The sequence below is a fragment of the Lacerta agilis genome, chromosome 5 (assembly GCF_009819535.1).
Source record: "Lacerta agilis isolate rLacAgi1 chromosome 5, rLacAgi1.pri, whole genome shotgun sequence".
In the NCBI taxonomy this organism is placed as follows: domain Eukaryota; kingdom Metazoa; phylum Chordata; class Lepidosauria; order Squamata; family Lacertidae; genus Lacerta; species Lacerta agilis.
In genome coordinates this window covers 33,691,054-33,706,621 of record NC_046316.1, presented here as the reverse complement: position 1 = coordinate 33,706,621, position 15,568 = coordinate 33,691,054, and the positions used below count along the sequence as shown (strand labels likewise).

The following is a 15,568-nucleotide window of genomic DNA, read 5'->3' as shown; positions in this document are numbered from 1 at the left end:
TGAAGGATACTTCTTAAAGGTCGGCAGCTGTGATGTATAATGAATAGTATTTTGAAGTTGGCCACACAAGAAGTCCCAGGTCCAAAATCTTGCTCATCTATAAAGTTCAGTGGGTGGTCCTGGGGAAGGTCATTGTTTCTTAGTCTAGACTTTTTGAGAAGGTGTTATAATTTGGTTTGGATATATTGCCATCCTCCCTAAGAAGGAAATAAATATTAAATTAATTTTGCTTTCTTGCCCAGTATACATTAAATTCAAGGAGTAATTCTGTTCTGGTTACATGGAACACAGCAATTAATTATCATAATAGAGATCTATTGGGTCCAAATTATACATTATACTGCAGCTATATGTAGCATAGCTCCTTCTCTGTTGTAAAACCCACTTGGAGCAGAAAGTTGAAAGGGTAGAGAGTGCTTTCCATGCCAGATACTTTCCCCCAGATAATTCATCTCTTCCTGGCATATGGACCCATGTTCTCAGGGTAAACTTGGTTCTGCGACACCGGAGAGAATAAAAATTGTTAGGGACAGAAGCAGCTGACAGGAGAAGGATTACGTATGCTCATGAACTTGCTCCTAAATCATTGCAAAACACCACCATCCCAAGGAGGTAGGAGCTGCAATGTAATGAGTACTTTGGCCCTTAGACTTCACAATGCTGGTGGGAGGGGAAAGAATCACAGTTGTTCAATGATGTATCGTGACTTTTCTTAACAGTCTTACTGAACCATGAAGACCACACGTTCAGTAAATGCCTTTTTCCGCACGTAGCACCAGCATCATGTTCTAAATGTCCTTATTTCATTAATATGTGCATGAAGTCATCTTTGCTTCCTGACAAAATAGTTTCTAATAGCGTTATTATCATCTGGAATTATTTCTTTCTGGGTGGTTGAGCAACATCTGACGCTGAGCGAGCCTTTCAATTCACCTTTTGACATCTGAAAAGTATTTAGAAAGCCTCATTATACCATTATTTTAATAGTTCATATCTTTTCATTTCTTCACTGTTTAACTTCTTTACATTTATTTATTTTTTTAAAAAAAATCCTCTATAATATAATAACTGAATGAGTATAAATCTTCCATTTGTTAGTAGAACAGAAAAGCAGGGCTAATATGCAACTGAATACCAAAGGAAGATTGTTACCTTTGTGACTTGCTTGTGACCTTTCCAAAGGTATCTGACTGACCGAAGCAGACTGCTGAAGCAGAGTTTTTAGTTTTTAGTTTGCTATCTCAAATAGCCACCTTTTAAAAAAATAATAAAAAATGAGAGTGCTGGTTTGCTCGATTATTTGACAAGTAAAGATTAGAAATAAGAGGAGGCTTCTTGCCTCCTCCTTTAGGAGGTCACTTGGGTAAAGGAAGGCTAGTCCTAAAGAATCCTTAGAAGTTTTTGAAAGTCCCCCCTTTTTTTCCTTTTTCCTTTCCTTTTTTTCTTATTACAATTGCCACTATTGTGGGTTTGGTTATGTTCTGTGCTCCCATACAGGTAATCCTTGTTTTGCGCAGAGGTTATGTTCCAGTCTCCCGTGTCGGTGGAGCATGTTTAAGTCCGCTCTGCCCCATTCCACTGTGCTCCACCCATGCTCCTGTTCTACCCGGCCCATTCTGCTCCGTTGCAACTCTTTTTGTGACGTCGTTATGACGTTTTGGGGCTACTTTGAGGTTCAGCGTCATATGTGTGTGTGTGTGTGTGTGTGTGTGTGTGTGTGTGTGCAATCGCACGTCATTTAGATGTGCCTAAATCAGTCGTTGCCTGTAGTATATCTTGCTGTTATGTAAATATTGCTGTTTTAAAGTAAACTTAAGCTTTTATTTATCTCAAGTAATGTGATTAATATTTAAGGATTATACTATACCTGTGAGGGCCCAAATGAAACACAGGGGTAGTTTTTTATGGATAATCTCACACGTATTTACTGGAGTCTAATGCACCATTGAACCTAATGCGCGCCTCAATTTTCAGAACCTTGAAACCAAAAGAATTATTTGCTGGCGAATGTAAATGTGCCATCGAATCTAATGTGCACCTTAATTTTCACAACGTAATTTGGCCAAAAAAGATGAGCATTAGATTCATGTAAATTTGGTAGTTAACAGAAGTAACTTAAGAGTTTGCTTAGCTATGGGTTTGTGAGAACTGATCTGTAAGGAGCATTCAGTGACAGCTGCCTTCTGCATTGTGAGCAGTGGGCGGCAGGGGGGTGGGGTGGGGAGAGACACCACTCATATATCTTGGCCTTTGTAATAAGTTCCTGAAGAATATACTGACAATTGATTGTGCCAAGGAACTATTATCTGTAAAATGCTTATAGTTCATTCTTTAGTGATAGTAATACCCTTTTATGGTAAATGAAACTTCTCTAATATAACAGTGGGGAGTTTCAGTGACACAATGTTTTCCATGTCATGTTTTTTTCTCAAGCTAAATTTCACATTCTTTCACTTTTGATCAGAGCTTTTCATCAAGCAACTTGATTTATACGATAGCATTTTGGGGGGGGGGGGTAGCTTTAACACTTGGAAGAATTTATGCTGTTTCATTCCAAAGAAGCTTGCAGTATTTATTTTGTACTTGCAGTTGATAAGGGACTAGACCTCTGTGAAGCCACTCTTTTTCCTTGACAGACTTGCATCCAGACGTATATAGACGTATAATTATTGCATGTGTGGATGTACACAATGAGTGATATCAGCAGAAGAACAGGACTACATTCTTTGTTCTTATTTGATTGGTGAAAAACCGTATTACAGATTGGCATATTGCTACACTGTAATTTTGCTTTAGGAATGTACTGAACAATTTGTAATGTGCATGTGGTTGTTGTCTAGTTTAGGAGTTGGAAACAGATAGTTGTCAAACCTTTTCAGTCTGCCCATTCTGGAAGCTGTTGCAAGGGCTACCCCTCTCCTCTTGCTTTTGCATACCCACCTTTTGTGCTTTCATTTTTGATCCTTTCCCCCACCCTTCATGGGCCAACTTTGACGGGAGGGGAAGACCACCATCATGGCATCAGGTGATAACTTCAAAGATTCTGGCTCGAGAGCTCACTTTCGAGGGGATTGCTTTCTGCACCAGTCAGCTGATTGGTGTAGAGAGCCCTCTCCTCTGAGATCCCTTTGCAAGCAATTTGAATACAAACCACCCACACACACAAAAAAAGAATTCACAGGGCTGGCTCTCTGTACCCATCAGCTGATAGGCAGGGAAAGCCATCCCCTCTGAAATCCTTTTGTCCAAACCACTTGAAAACTCAGATCACAGGGCTGGTTTCCTACATTAATCAGCAGGAAGAGCCATCCTCTCTGGAGCATGTTTGTAAATGCCAGCAGAGTTCAAAGAGCCGGCTTTCCGTGCTGATCAGTTGATGGGTGCAGAGAGCTGGCCGTTTAAAGTCTGCTTACCAGTGACCATTTACAAACAGTCCCACCAGGAACTCCCTAATGCAGCTGATCCCAGTGGAGCTCCCCATTAACGCTTAGGCACCGTTTCTCAAACTTGGGTCTCCAGCTGCTGTTGGACTGCCATTCCCATCATCCCTGACCAGTGGTCCTGCTGGCTAGGGATGATGGGAGTTGTAGTCCAACAACAGTTGGAGATCGCAGTTTGAGGAAATACTGATAGACCTACTTGCAAAGGAACAATGTAAGGAACAATAACCTAGGACATCAGGTGTGGGGAAATAGGGTGTAGTTGGACAGAAATAGCCTCAGGCACACCCCTGCTGTGGAGTTTGCCAGCCCTATTTTGGAAACTTAGAGGGAGACTAATAGGGCATAAGCAGGCAACAGGAAAGAAGACATTCATAGTCGTGGGCATGAATGTGTTATTGGAGCTGCTTTGCCTCCATGCATTTAATATTCATTTGCCTGGAATAAGGGTAACTTATGCCATTTAGCTGAACAATACTGTCCACCTCTGTGGCATGTTTGCTCCAGTCCTTCCTCCTTCTGACATAACAAAGTCATTGTTGAGATTCTGGTTAGGAATGGTTTGCCTTCATTCACACATGTGAAGGAATGCATTTGTGCGCTCACAGAAATTCCATGATGAAATAGCTTGTTTTGTGATCACGTATGCTAAAGAAAGACTTGTTGTATCTTTGCTTCTATGCAGGTTTCTAACAGGAGATCTGTCAGATTCTGAAAGTGACATATTTGAGCAGTTCAAAGAATGGACTACCCAGGCAGCTGAAGAGCAGCAGCAAGCTTTTAGTCATGGGATAGAACTTATTCCCTGGTATGTGCTGTCAATCAGAGCTGACATCCACCAGTTCATGCTGCAAGGTGCAACAGTCATACATTATGACCAAGAGACACACATTTCAGCACGGTGCTTCCTTCAGCTTCAGCCTGACAGTAGTACGTTGACGTGGGTGAAACCCACCACTGCTTGCACTGCAAATTCTAAAGTGAAACTGAGCATGCTGGGTAGCACAGCTGACCTTGGGAAGTTTCAGTTTCTTGGCAATACTGGATTAAATGGACTTGTGGAGGGTTGCCTAGACTTGTTCTCCACCAAGGCTGTGTACATGGGGCATTCTGGCATTGATATGCATGCTGTGTGTGTTCAGAACAAACTTTGCAACATGTCCCTTAAAGAAAATGGTGTGACACTATTATACGGTCTTCAAACTACTGAAAATAAGTTGTTGCACTTCGTTGCTCCAAAATATACTGCTAAAATGCTCTTTGATGGATTGCTGGAATTAATGAATGCTATCAGAAAGATGAAGAGATTTCCTGATCAGAGATTGCAGTGGCTGCGGAAACAATATGTCAGCCTCTACCAGGTAAACTGTTGATTTTCCTTGTTCCCTGGCAGGCAGAACACATGCCATAATTCGCCCACCGAACCCCTAGCAATCTCTTTTCCATTCTCATCACTACTCACTCCATAATTCTATTAGCTGCTCATGTTAGTCCCTCGGGGCCCTAATCCAGCCTACTCAATGTTGTTCTGCTCTTGTGCAGTTAAAAAAAAAACCCACACCATTATATTTCTTTTTAAATTCCGTATCACGTGCATTTTAATAAAGCTGAGGACTTTTATTAGGAGGACGGTCGATATGAAGGCCCAACGTTGGCTCAAGCCGTTGAATTGTTTGGAGGGAGGCGCTGGAGTACAAGAAATACAAGCCCAGGAAGCCTGACAAAAACCGTAGAGAAGCCAAGCGTGCAGAGAAACAACACACTAGGAATCAGCACAGCTAAGAAAAAGAAGAAAGTACTCATGAGGGTAGGACGCTTGTTATTTAATGTTGTTGGAGGCATGATGGAAGCTTTATTGCACAGGGCTTTCTCCCTTCCTTCCCCCCACATGCCCCCCCAATTGGCTTGCGGGGGGGGGGAGTCAGGAGAACCTCCAGAACAGAAAGTGGGGTGGGGGGGCCGTCCCTCTATTTCAACTTATTTTCATATCATTTACTTCAAAACAGTGGGGTTTTTTTGTTGCATAATAATATAGAGGTTTGCCTATGTTTAAACTGAAATAGAATATTATGGGTGGTATTCTTTTTACTTCTGAGTAGAGACTTTTTATTATGGAAAGCAAAGAGAAGGGAAATAACATACATCTGAAGCATACGTAGTATTTTTGCCTATATGAGAAAATATAACTCAATGAGAAAAGCACTTGTAGGAAAGGCAAAATCAAGTCAAGCTAATCTTCTGGACCTGCCAATGAATATTCTGTACTGGAGTTGCAAAAAAGAAGGTTGAAATAGGAGGTGGTGGAAGAATCTTAAGTCCACAAGTGTCTTCTTAATAGATTGTACTTGAGGACAAATACAGGAAGTTCCTTCAGGGAGCTCTGGTGCACCCAAACTCTGTGCTAAGCAGGATCAGCCCCACAGCAAGGAGCTTTTTGGCACACCAAGCAGGATTGCTCTCCCTTTCCATCAGCCAATGGGCAGCTGGGTCCTACTTAGTGTTGGACTCTGGGCTGGAGTGCTCTTGTGCACCAGAACTCGGCACTAAGTAGGATTGTTCTCCCTTTACATTGGCTGTTGGTGAAGAGAGAGCGATCATGCTTAGTGCTGGGTTCCTGCTTTGCACGGGGCTTCCAAGACTCCCAGCAACCAGCTGGTTAACCATAGGGTAAAACTCCATCCTCACCTGTATGATGTCACGTGTAGGGCAGGTGAGTGTGGCTTGTCCCAAATGGCCCATTGGGCAGAGGTACACCACCCTTGAATGCCTCCTGTGGAGGACAGAGGAATGTACAAGCCCAGAAGAAGGCTTGGTTCATTCATATAGAACTAAGCCATGGTTTATTTAGCATTACAATGGTACCTCTGGTTAAGAACTTAATTCGTTCTGGAGGTCCGTTCTTAACCTGAAACTGTTCTTAACCTGAGGTACCACTTTAGCTAATGGGGCCTCCCGCTGCTGCTGCGCCGCCAGAGCACAATTTCTGTTCTCATCCTGAAGCAAAGTTCTTAACCCGAGGTACTATTTCTGGGTTAGCAGAGTCTGTAACCTGAAGCCTCTGTAACCCGAGGTACCGCTGTATATCTGAACATGGCTAATATGTAGAAAATTCAGTTTCTTAAGTTTTTGCAAGACTCTTAATCAAGGCTTGAACCTGTGGGCAAAGAGTAAGATTTAGTCAAATGTACCCTTGACAATGGGATGGGGCAAGCCAGCCAGCTGAAGGGCTTCATAAAATGGTCTGTTTCTGTATCCATTCAGGGGCATTGCCTGTGGGTTGGTTGGTTTGTGTTTTAAAACTGTCAGTAGCGAACATGGAGCCCTTCATTTTGGATCAGAACTGTGGCATTTTTTCAGGGAGGGGAAACCTTGTTTGGACCTCAAATGAATTCCTAATGATAATTTCCTTTGATGTGCTACCTGTATCCCTTTTGTCTCAGCAAACTGATAGCTTTCTTGAATAAATGTTCCTCATACAGCTTTGTAACTTACAAAATGGATGTTGGTTTTAAATATGCAGTGTTTCTAAAGATGTTCATTATGAAGGTCACTGTTTTAAGGGTGAAAGTGGAGATGGCACTGATGATGAAATGGCAACCCGAAAAGCAAGACCTTTTAAGGAAAATCGGAGTAGAAGTGGTTCAGACCCTCAGGATATTGATGAGCAGGAGGAAGCAGGTACATGCTTTCCTTTGTTTGTGTTTCTTTTGCAAAGGACCTCAAATATTCCTTTGGGGATCTGCAAGCAGTGAGTTATCACTTATTTGTTGTTTGATTGTGGCTCCTCAAACTGCTTCCAATGTTTAGGAGCAGCTTTGGGGGCAATGTAGGAGACTACAGTATTGGGGGGGGGCGTTTCGAAGCATTGATGTGTGTGTATAGCTTTCTTTCTAGGAAGACTATAATTTTGCTTTTTTTAAAAAAGAAAACAAAGCTCAGACTGGAGTCCTGCTGGCTGCTGGCCAGCAACATCACTGTACCCAGTCCTGGGTGAAAGCATAGGAGTTGCAAAGAAAATAAATTAAAAAATCAGTTGCCTTCTCCTTCAGTGTTTCCTATCTGACGAATGGCTTTGTGCAAGATGAAAACTTGGCCACATTTTCATAAACTGGTGATAACTGTAGTAAAATATATTCATTTAGCTATATTATATTTCTTGTGAGTTTCATTTTCGCTGCTCTAATAGGGCTCTTATTTTTTTATTATTATTTTTGCAAGGGGGTATTATTGACATGTAAATGCTGTGATACGAATTTTCTTTCCTTCTTAGAACCAACTCTCCTGGTTACTTTTCCTGCTACCAACACTCTGCCTTCCAGAAGAACACAATCCCTGGTTACCTCAGTACCACCTAATGTAACACCTGGGGTCTCGTCACCTGTCAGGCCGGCGTCTTCTCCTGTGATGTCATCATCAATAAAAGGTCAATCCAGGTAAGATAAAGCATCACGGAACATGTAGGGTTTTTTGTGCTGAAATTCTAAAACTTATACTGAGACCACTACTTAGTCTGTGTTGAGTGTTGGCTGCGAAGTTGAGATCGAGGTGTCTGAAATCCACAGATGCATCTGGAATCCCTTTATAGTTTTTTCCCATTAGCAGTCGATAAGTGACTTACTTTTAGCTGGCCAACCCATGGACTGCTTTTTTAGTTATGTGTGTGTGTGTGTGTGTGTATGTGCAGACACAGTGTTAGTTTCCATTACGTCCCTTTATTTCTTTAGCACGTGGAGCAGCAGCAGCTGGCATGGAAGAGGAAAAGGGGGACTGAAGGGCTTCCAAACCTGCATGGTTTCCGATAGCAACATGAGTTTTGTTGAGTTTGTAGAGCTCTTCAAGTCTTTCAGGTAAGATCTCCTTTATTGATTCTTACCCGAGAGGTTTTTTTTTTTAAAAAAAAACACAACAATAACAACAACCCAATGTTTTAACAATAATTGATAATAAAATGCATCATATATGAACAGCGTTCGAAGCCGCAAGGATCTGAAGGATCTTTTCGACATATACGCTGTGCCCTGCAATCGACTGGGTTCTGATTCCGTTCCACTGTATACCTCTCTGAAGATTGATGAGAACACAAATGGACTTCAGCCAGATTTAGGTAAGATAAATTAATTTGACTTGGTCGTGAGTTTGAGTTGAACCTGGGAGCTAAGCGTTTGGTGCTGGTCACGTCACTTTCTCTCTCAATTCCATTTCTGCAAGATATGAACAGTGGCATGCCTCACTGAACAGTTGTTGAAAGAAAAATAGTTTTTAAGTTTTATAAAGCGCTTCACAGATTTTTAAAAAAATCTACAAATAATGAATAAATAAAAAGGTAAAGGACCCCCTGGATGGTTAAGTCCAGTCAAATTTGACTATGGGGTGCAGGCCTCATCTCACTTTCAGGCTGAGAGAGCGTGGGTTTCACCACAGACAGCTTTCTGGGTCATGTGGCCAGCATGACTAAACTGCTTCTGGTGCAACGGAACACCGTGACAAGTGCCAGAGCGCACAGAAACACCGTTTAATCTTTCCACCGCAGCGGTACCTATTTATCAAACTGCTGGGTTGGCAGGAGCTGGGACAGAGCAATGGGAGCTCTCCCCATTGCACAGATTACCTGCCAACCTTACGATTGGCAAGCCCAAGAGGCTCAGTGGTTTGGACCACAGTGCCACACGAGTCTCCAAAATAAAAAAAGAGAATAAATCCGCAATCGTGTTCCTTCAAAGATCCACGAACATTTAGGACTTAAAAGTTAAAACTAGCAGTTTGACCATCATATAAAGCATTTATGTTCATATTTTTATCTTTCAGATTTACTGACTAGGAACATATCTGATTTGGGCTTGTTCATTAAGAGCAGACAGCAGCTATCGGACAACCAGAGACAAATTTCTGACGCTATTGCTGCCGCAAGCATTGTTACTAATGGCACTGGAGTAGAGAGCACATCTCTGGGGATATTTGGAGTGGGCATCCAGCAACTCAATGACTTCTTAGTAAATTGCCAAGGAGAACACTACACATATGATGAAATCCTCAGTATTATTCAGGTGTGTAATGCTAAGCTACTGGAATGCTAATCACAGGGCTTCTTAATTTCTCTCTTAGAACCAGGAGCAACCACCATATTTAAATTGGTGTGGCAGCATCAGTAACATAGGGAACGTGGAACACATGCAGCTGCCTTGTACTGAGGAAGATTTATTGGCCCATCAGTATTGTTGACTCTGGCTGACAGTGACTTTCCAGGGTTTCAGAATGGGATGTTCCCAGCTGTACCCCGAGATACTGGAGAGTGAACTGTGGCCCTTCCCCAGTCCAATTCAAAGTTCAGTGTTTTTAAATCCCATTGTTTTCAGCAGTAAAAAGTTGGGCACGTAGCTGAATCATGGCCAAAACTCATGCTGGGCACAGAAATAAACAGCTGCAAGCAAGCCTGTTAGGAAGGGAAGAACTGGTGACATCTCACCTGTGTGCCAATTTAACATAACCTTTTCAGTCAGCTCACTCCCTGAAAGCTCCAGGAGGATGCAGACACCACACAGATGTTGGTCTTAAAGACATCTACGCTGAATCTGGAGTTTTTACTAAGGGATCACCAGAAGCATTAATGGGAGACCTGCGATAAATTTGTGGCGTGTTTCTGCCCAAGTCGATGTATGCAGGCTTCCTTAAGAAGTTGGCCTTTCCCCACCACCGGCTAGCAGAGAGAAGCTGGCTGATTGGCCGAGAAACCTCCTGGGCTTGACTTCTGGGGCTGTTGGGGCTATGTATTTGTTCCCAGTACGTTTCCGAGCACAATTCAAAGTGTTGGTGCTGACCTTTAAAGCCCTAAACGGCCTCGGTCCTGTATACCTGAAGGAGCGTCTCCACCCCCATCATTCTGCCCGGACACTGAGATCCAGTGCCGAGGGCCTTCTGTCGGTTCCCTCACTGCAAGAAGCAAAACTACAGGGAACCAGGCAGAGGGCCTTCTCGGTAGTGGCGCCCGCCCTGTGGAACGCCCTCCCATCACAGGTCAAGGAGATAAACAACTACCTGACATTCAGAAAATACCTAAAGGCAGCCCTGTTTGGGGAAGTTTTTAAACTGTGATATTTTAAATGTATTTTAATGTTTGATGGAAGCCGCCCAGAGTGGCTGGGGAGACCCAGCCACTCTGGGCGGGGTACAAATAATAAATTATTGTTGTTGTTGTTGTTGTTGTTGTTGTTGTTGTTGTTGTTGTTGTTGTTATTATTATTCCTGGGCCAATCTGGGTAGTGTCTCCCCCACCAATATTAGCTGTACTTGCTGTATCTTCCTTTCTCATGTGAGAGTGGTCTTTGCCTAGTTATAAATTAGCAGCCAGGAGAGAGCAGGGCGGAAGCATTGCCATAGTTCTGGGAGTTATGGTGTGAGAAGTGGGGCAGGCCAGGTAAGGGGCATGTGGCACAAATAATTAGTGACAGTGTTGTGTGCTGGTTGCCTCTCTGACAGTCACTTTTGTCTGGGGGCTGGCAAATGGAAGAAAGTTTCAGCATTCTGTCCTATCTACCGTTTGTCATTTCCCCCTGGTCCATGCCTTGCTTTACAGGTGTTGGGCATGACCCGCATTTGAAGACCTGAATTAGACACCATAATGCCCAATTCTGCTCTCAGTAATGCATGAGCTGGATACGAATAAATTACGTTGCCAAAACTGTGTATAACATCTAAACGCATTTCATTTTTTGTATGCCAATTTATTTTAGTCCATTTATTGACATTTCTGTTTTGCCTCTTACAGAAGTTTGAACCCAGCATCAACATGTGCCAGCAGGGACTGATGTCTTTTGAAGGATTTGCACGGTAATCACCTGTAAGATCGCCTTGGCATTTTCTTAACCTGCCTTGCATTTCTTTTTATGAACTTTAGCCTTTTGTATCTCTAGGTTTTTGATGGACAAAGATAATTTTGCATCCATGAACAACGAGTCTCAAGAGAATGTTGAAGATTTGCTGTTCCCTCTGTCATATTACTACATTGAGTCTTCACACAATACGTATCTCACAGGACACCAGCTTAAAGGAGAATCCTCAGTAGAACTTTACAGCCAGGTGCCTTTTTCCTTTTTTTGCAAGAATTTGTTTGTTTGTTTATAATGTCAAAAAAGCATGATCTTTCCCCTGCTTTCTAAACCTAAATGTCCTGAATACTTTCTTGTAAAGCATAGGAAAAACAAGATCTGTGGGAAAAACTGCTTGTGTGCACAGTTGTGCTCAGATGCTTTTTAAAATAATATATTTAAGCTTTGTTCTTAAGGCACAAAAAAGGGTGGGTTGGTTTGAGAGTCACATCATTTAGACACTAGCCAGTCTGATCTAACCTGCTAAAATTAGACTTTCCCACAGGAAAGACTTGAGCTAATACGTTGGTTCATTTAAATGTCAAAGCACCATTCAGAATAATGCAAGTTCTGCTGAATGTATTACTTTGTAGCGGCACCATTACTAAGAGGAGTGTTTGTTGCTTCTAGGAATATTACATAATATTTTAGACATCGTTTCTGGGCAGTAACCCACATGAAAATAAGTGTTCCTTTCCATAGGTTGAGTTACATCTTGTGTATGATGGAGTTGCTTCATGTTTAAAAGAGTTTACAGAAGCATCACATTTCCACCTCTCATCAACAGACAGGAGCATTTAGCATGGGGCCACAGGGCCACCCTCCAGAGCCCAACATTTTATTTTATTTTTAAACTTTTTGCACTTTAGTTGTATGGTTTTTAAAAAATATTTTTAATGTTGTAGACCACTTGGATATATGTTTTATGATCTAGCAGCATTAAAAATATTTTTTTTTTTTATAAATAGCATCTCTGCAGCTTATCAGGGCAGTGAGGGTGAAAGGCAGAGCCAGCAGTAAGGTTGGGGCCATTCTGGCAAAGCCAGTCTGGGGCTTCAGCAGCCCCAACCTCACTGCCACCCCATTCAGGTAAGAGTCAGAGGTGTTGGTGACTGTAGTGTGCGAAATGGAACTGCTGTGGTCCAGTCCTCTAAAAGCATCCTATGTGCCAGATTAGCCTTTTTCTTTTATGTGCAAATAGATGTGCATATTTTGGAGGACAAGAAAACTTTGCTGGTAGCCTGCACAGAACGGCTGCCTTGGAAAGATGCTGCAGATGCACAACCAAGTGTGTGTGTGTTTATGTAACGTTGGTCTTTCTTAACTAAACACAGGTGCAGAGGGATCAATATAGGGCTCAACAGTTAAACATGTAGGAAGGTTGAATTATGTATACAGTAGTTTTACTGGAAGCCTTTTTTGTGAGAAGACTGTTCAAACAACACTTGTCAGTGGTGCAGGAATTTGATCAAGTGTTTTTACAGCACTTCACTGTATTCCGTTTCCCTATCCTTTGTATGTCATTTATAGTATGCTCACTGAAAAGTTTGAAACTTCAGCCCTTTAAAGTAATGTAGGGTTCTGTAGAAGCAATGCAACACCATGTTGTTGTTTTGTTTCAGGTTCTGTTGCAAGGCTGTCGGAGTGTGGAATTAGACTGCTGGGATGGTGATGATGGAATGCCTGTAATTTATCATGGCCACACACTAACTACGAAGATTCCTTTTAAGGTAGATGTATATTCTTACTAATGTCTATTGTAGTAGAAATTATTCTTGTGGAAAAAAGACACTCAGGTCCTGCTTACTGTGCGTTCCCTGGAAAATGTTCCTTAGGCAAGCGTTCACATAACAAGTACACAATTTCCATTATTTCCTATGGAAATATTTCTAATGTGAGATTTGTCCACCCTCTCTCTCCCCTCTCTCCATTTGGCACCACCAAAAATGTATGACATGATGTCAGGAAGAGTCACCATTGGGAAAGCATTCCACAATCGGAATGCCAGAGCTGAAGAGGCCCAGTCCTCAGTCCCTTCTCCCCTCACTTCTGCTGTAGTGGGGACAGAATTTCCTCCAAGGAGAGTGTTCATACTGGGGACAAGTTCATCCAAGAATACATGGTCCCTTAAATATCCAGCTGTTTTTGGTTTTATGGTTAGAATAAGCATTCTGAATTAAGGTTGGAAATGGACCCAGAGCCAGTGCAGTTGTTTCAAGACGGGTGAGGTGTATAGCCTACTCTCAATCTAGCAACGATATTTTGTGCCTATTGAAGTTTCTGAATAGACTTCAGAGATGACCCAACATATACATAGCTGTCTTAATACAAAGGAATTTCAGAAATAGACTGGAAAGAGAAGTTCCTGAATTGCAACTCATTACCAAACTTACAACCATGGAGAGACCTGGTCTGAACAAAGACATTGGATTTTTATCTCATTATACATGACAAAGCTATCTTTAGCCATCTCACCCCTTGCTTTTTCCTTTAAGACTAATTGCAGTCGTTAACAGTCGTCAACAGGTTTTCCACACCCATCAGCCAATCACCCATTCCCACCACCCTTCTGAGTAATACCCCTCTTCACTCCCTCACTATATTTAAGGGTCTGGTGACTTCTGTTTCAGTGTATCTGAAGAAGTGTGCATGCACACGAAAGCTCATACCAAGAACAAACTTCGTTGGTCTCTAAGGTGCTACTGGAAGGATTTTATTATTATTATTTTGTTCCAACATATACAGTGCACTAAAGTGGCCTAAATCAGAGGCTGCCAATATGTGCTTAGACATGGTCAGGCTATCTCTGTCTGGAACAGGGGTGGAGAACAGGTTTCCTCCCCCCCCCCACCTTCCACAGGCCAAGTTTGACAAGTGGGCATTGTCACCCACTTGCACATGACTTTTCCTCCTTCTGTCTGGGGACAGCATGTTTTATGCTAGATTTCCTTCAATAATTTGTGGGGCAGAATGGCATGTGCCCTGAATGCCATAGAATAATTAGGTAATCCTGTTTTGGTTTTCATTCTTACAGGAAGTTGTCGAAGCTATCGATCGCAATGCTTTCATCACCTCAGACATGCCCGTCGTCATATCGATTGAGAACCACTGTTCCTTGCCACAGCAGCGAAAGATGGCCGACATTTTCAAGGTAGGTTAAGAGAGAGAACAATGCCATTCAGCGTGGCACGGGAATTTTGATCCAATTTATAAGTTAACTAATGTTTATATGATTTTATATCTTCACTTTATATCTTAACTGATGTTTCAGAATACGTTTGAAGAAAAGCTGGTGACTAAATTCTTGTTTGAAAGCGATTTTTCCGACGACCCAATGTTACCTTCTCCCCACCAACTGCGAAGAAAGATTCTGCTTAAAAACAAAAAGCTCAAAGCTCATCAGACTCCAGTGGATATATTAAAACAGAAGGTGTGAATTTCCTTTGAAAAAATATTGCCACACTCAGTTGTTTTTTGGATTGTCAGTTGCACCCTTGGCTACCCAAGACTTCCTGAATGTTATATATAGTGTGTGGGGATTAGTTATATATCAGGAGGAGGTGACATATATTAAGGAGAAGTTCATTATTATTATTATCTATTTTAACAATATATTTTAACCCTAATCCAGAGTTTGGGACTGGCACACTACTTACCTGGCCTGATAATCTCCTTGTCCTCCCCACCACATGTGGATGTATGTAGGGAGGCCCAATTTGTGCAACCTTTTTCTATCTTTATTTTGCTTTGTGTGTGAGAACTATACATATTGGGCCTCTGCATAGAGAAGTACTGTGTCATGTTACATTTGTGGTGAAAGGGGCCACAGGAACCATAGAATTGTAGTGTTGGAAGAGACCCTGAGTGTCATCTACTCCAACCCCTTGCAATGCAGGAATCATGCCCACAACCGTCCTGGGGTGGGTTCAAACCACCAACCTTCTGGTTGATAGCCAGATGCACTGTCCCATTTGGCCTTATATTAATTAGTCCCATTAATTTTTTTAGAGACAGCCAGGTGGGGCGGGAAGCATCTCAGCTCGCACAATGAGAAACAAATAGGGAAGTCATTCTGTGGGGAGAACTCTGGATCCATATTGTGAGGTAGCTGGTAGCTCAGTGGGAAAGAGCAATGCGTTGGAAAATAAGAGGTCGTGTTTTGTCAGGTCCAGGAAGATGGACGTGTAACTTCTACGGGGGGGGGGGGGGGAGAGAACCCCTGTTACTTCTTGGGAAGGATCATATTCAGTGGTGGAGTAAGACAAG

General features: G+C 42.3%; 1 protein-coding gene across 2 annotated transcripts in view; it reads left to right on the top strand.

Moving 5' to 3' along the window:
* Nucleotides 1-15,568, top strand: part of PLCE1 (phospholipase C epsilon 1) — a 99,682-nt gene that overhangs the window by 62,345 nt on the left and 21,769 nt on the right. For both annotated transcript variants that reach the window (XM_033149253.1, XM_033149252.1), the window contains exons 7-18: nucleotides 4,126-4,801; nucleotides 5,065-5,247; nucleotides 7,001-7,118; nucleotides 7,711-7,873; nucleotides 8,165-8,287; nucleotides 8,408-8,544; nucleotides 9,246-9,484; nucleotides 11,203-11,264; nucleotides 11,348-11,513; nucleotides 12,925-13,032; nucleotides 14,337-14,453; nucleotides 14,574-14,732. In XM_033149253.1, coding sequence (XP_033005144.1) covers nucleotides 4,126-4,801; nucleotides 5,065-5,247; nucleotides 7,001-7,118; nucleotides 7,711-7,873; nucleotides 8,165-8,287; nucleotides 8,408-8,544; nucleotides 9,246-9,484; nucleotides 11,203-11,264; nucleotides 11,348-11,513; nucleotides 12,925-13,032; nucleotides 14,337-14,453; nucleotides 14,574-14,732 — 2,251 coding nt within the window. The remainder of the gene's footprint in view (nucleotides 1-4,125; nucleotides 4,802-5,064; nucleotides 5,248-7,000; nucleotides 7,119-7,710; nucleotides 7,874-8,164; nucleotides 8,288-8,407; nucleotides 8,545-9,245; nucleotides 9,485-11,202; nucleotides 11,265-11,347; nucleotides 11,514-12,924; nucleotides 13,033-14,336; nucleotides 14,454-14,573; nucleotides 14,733-15,568) is intronic.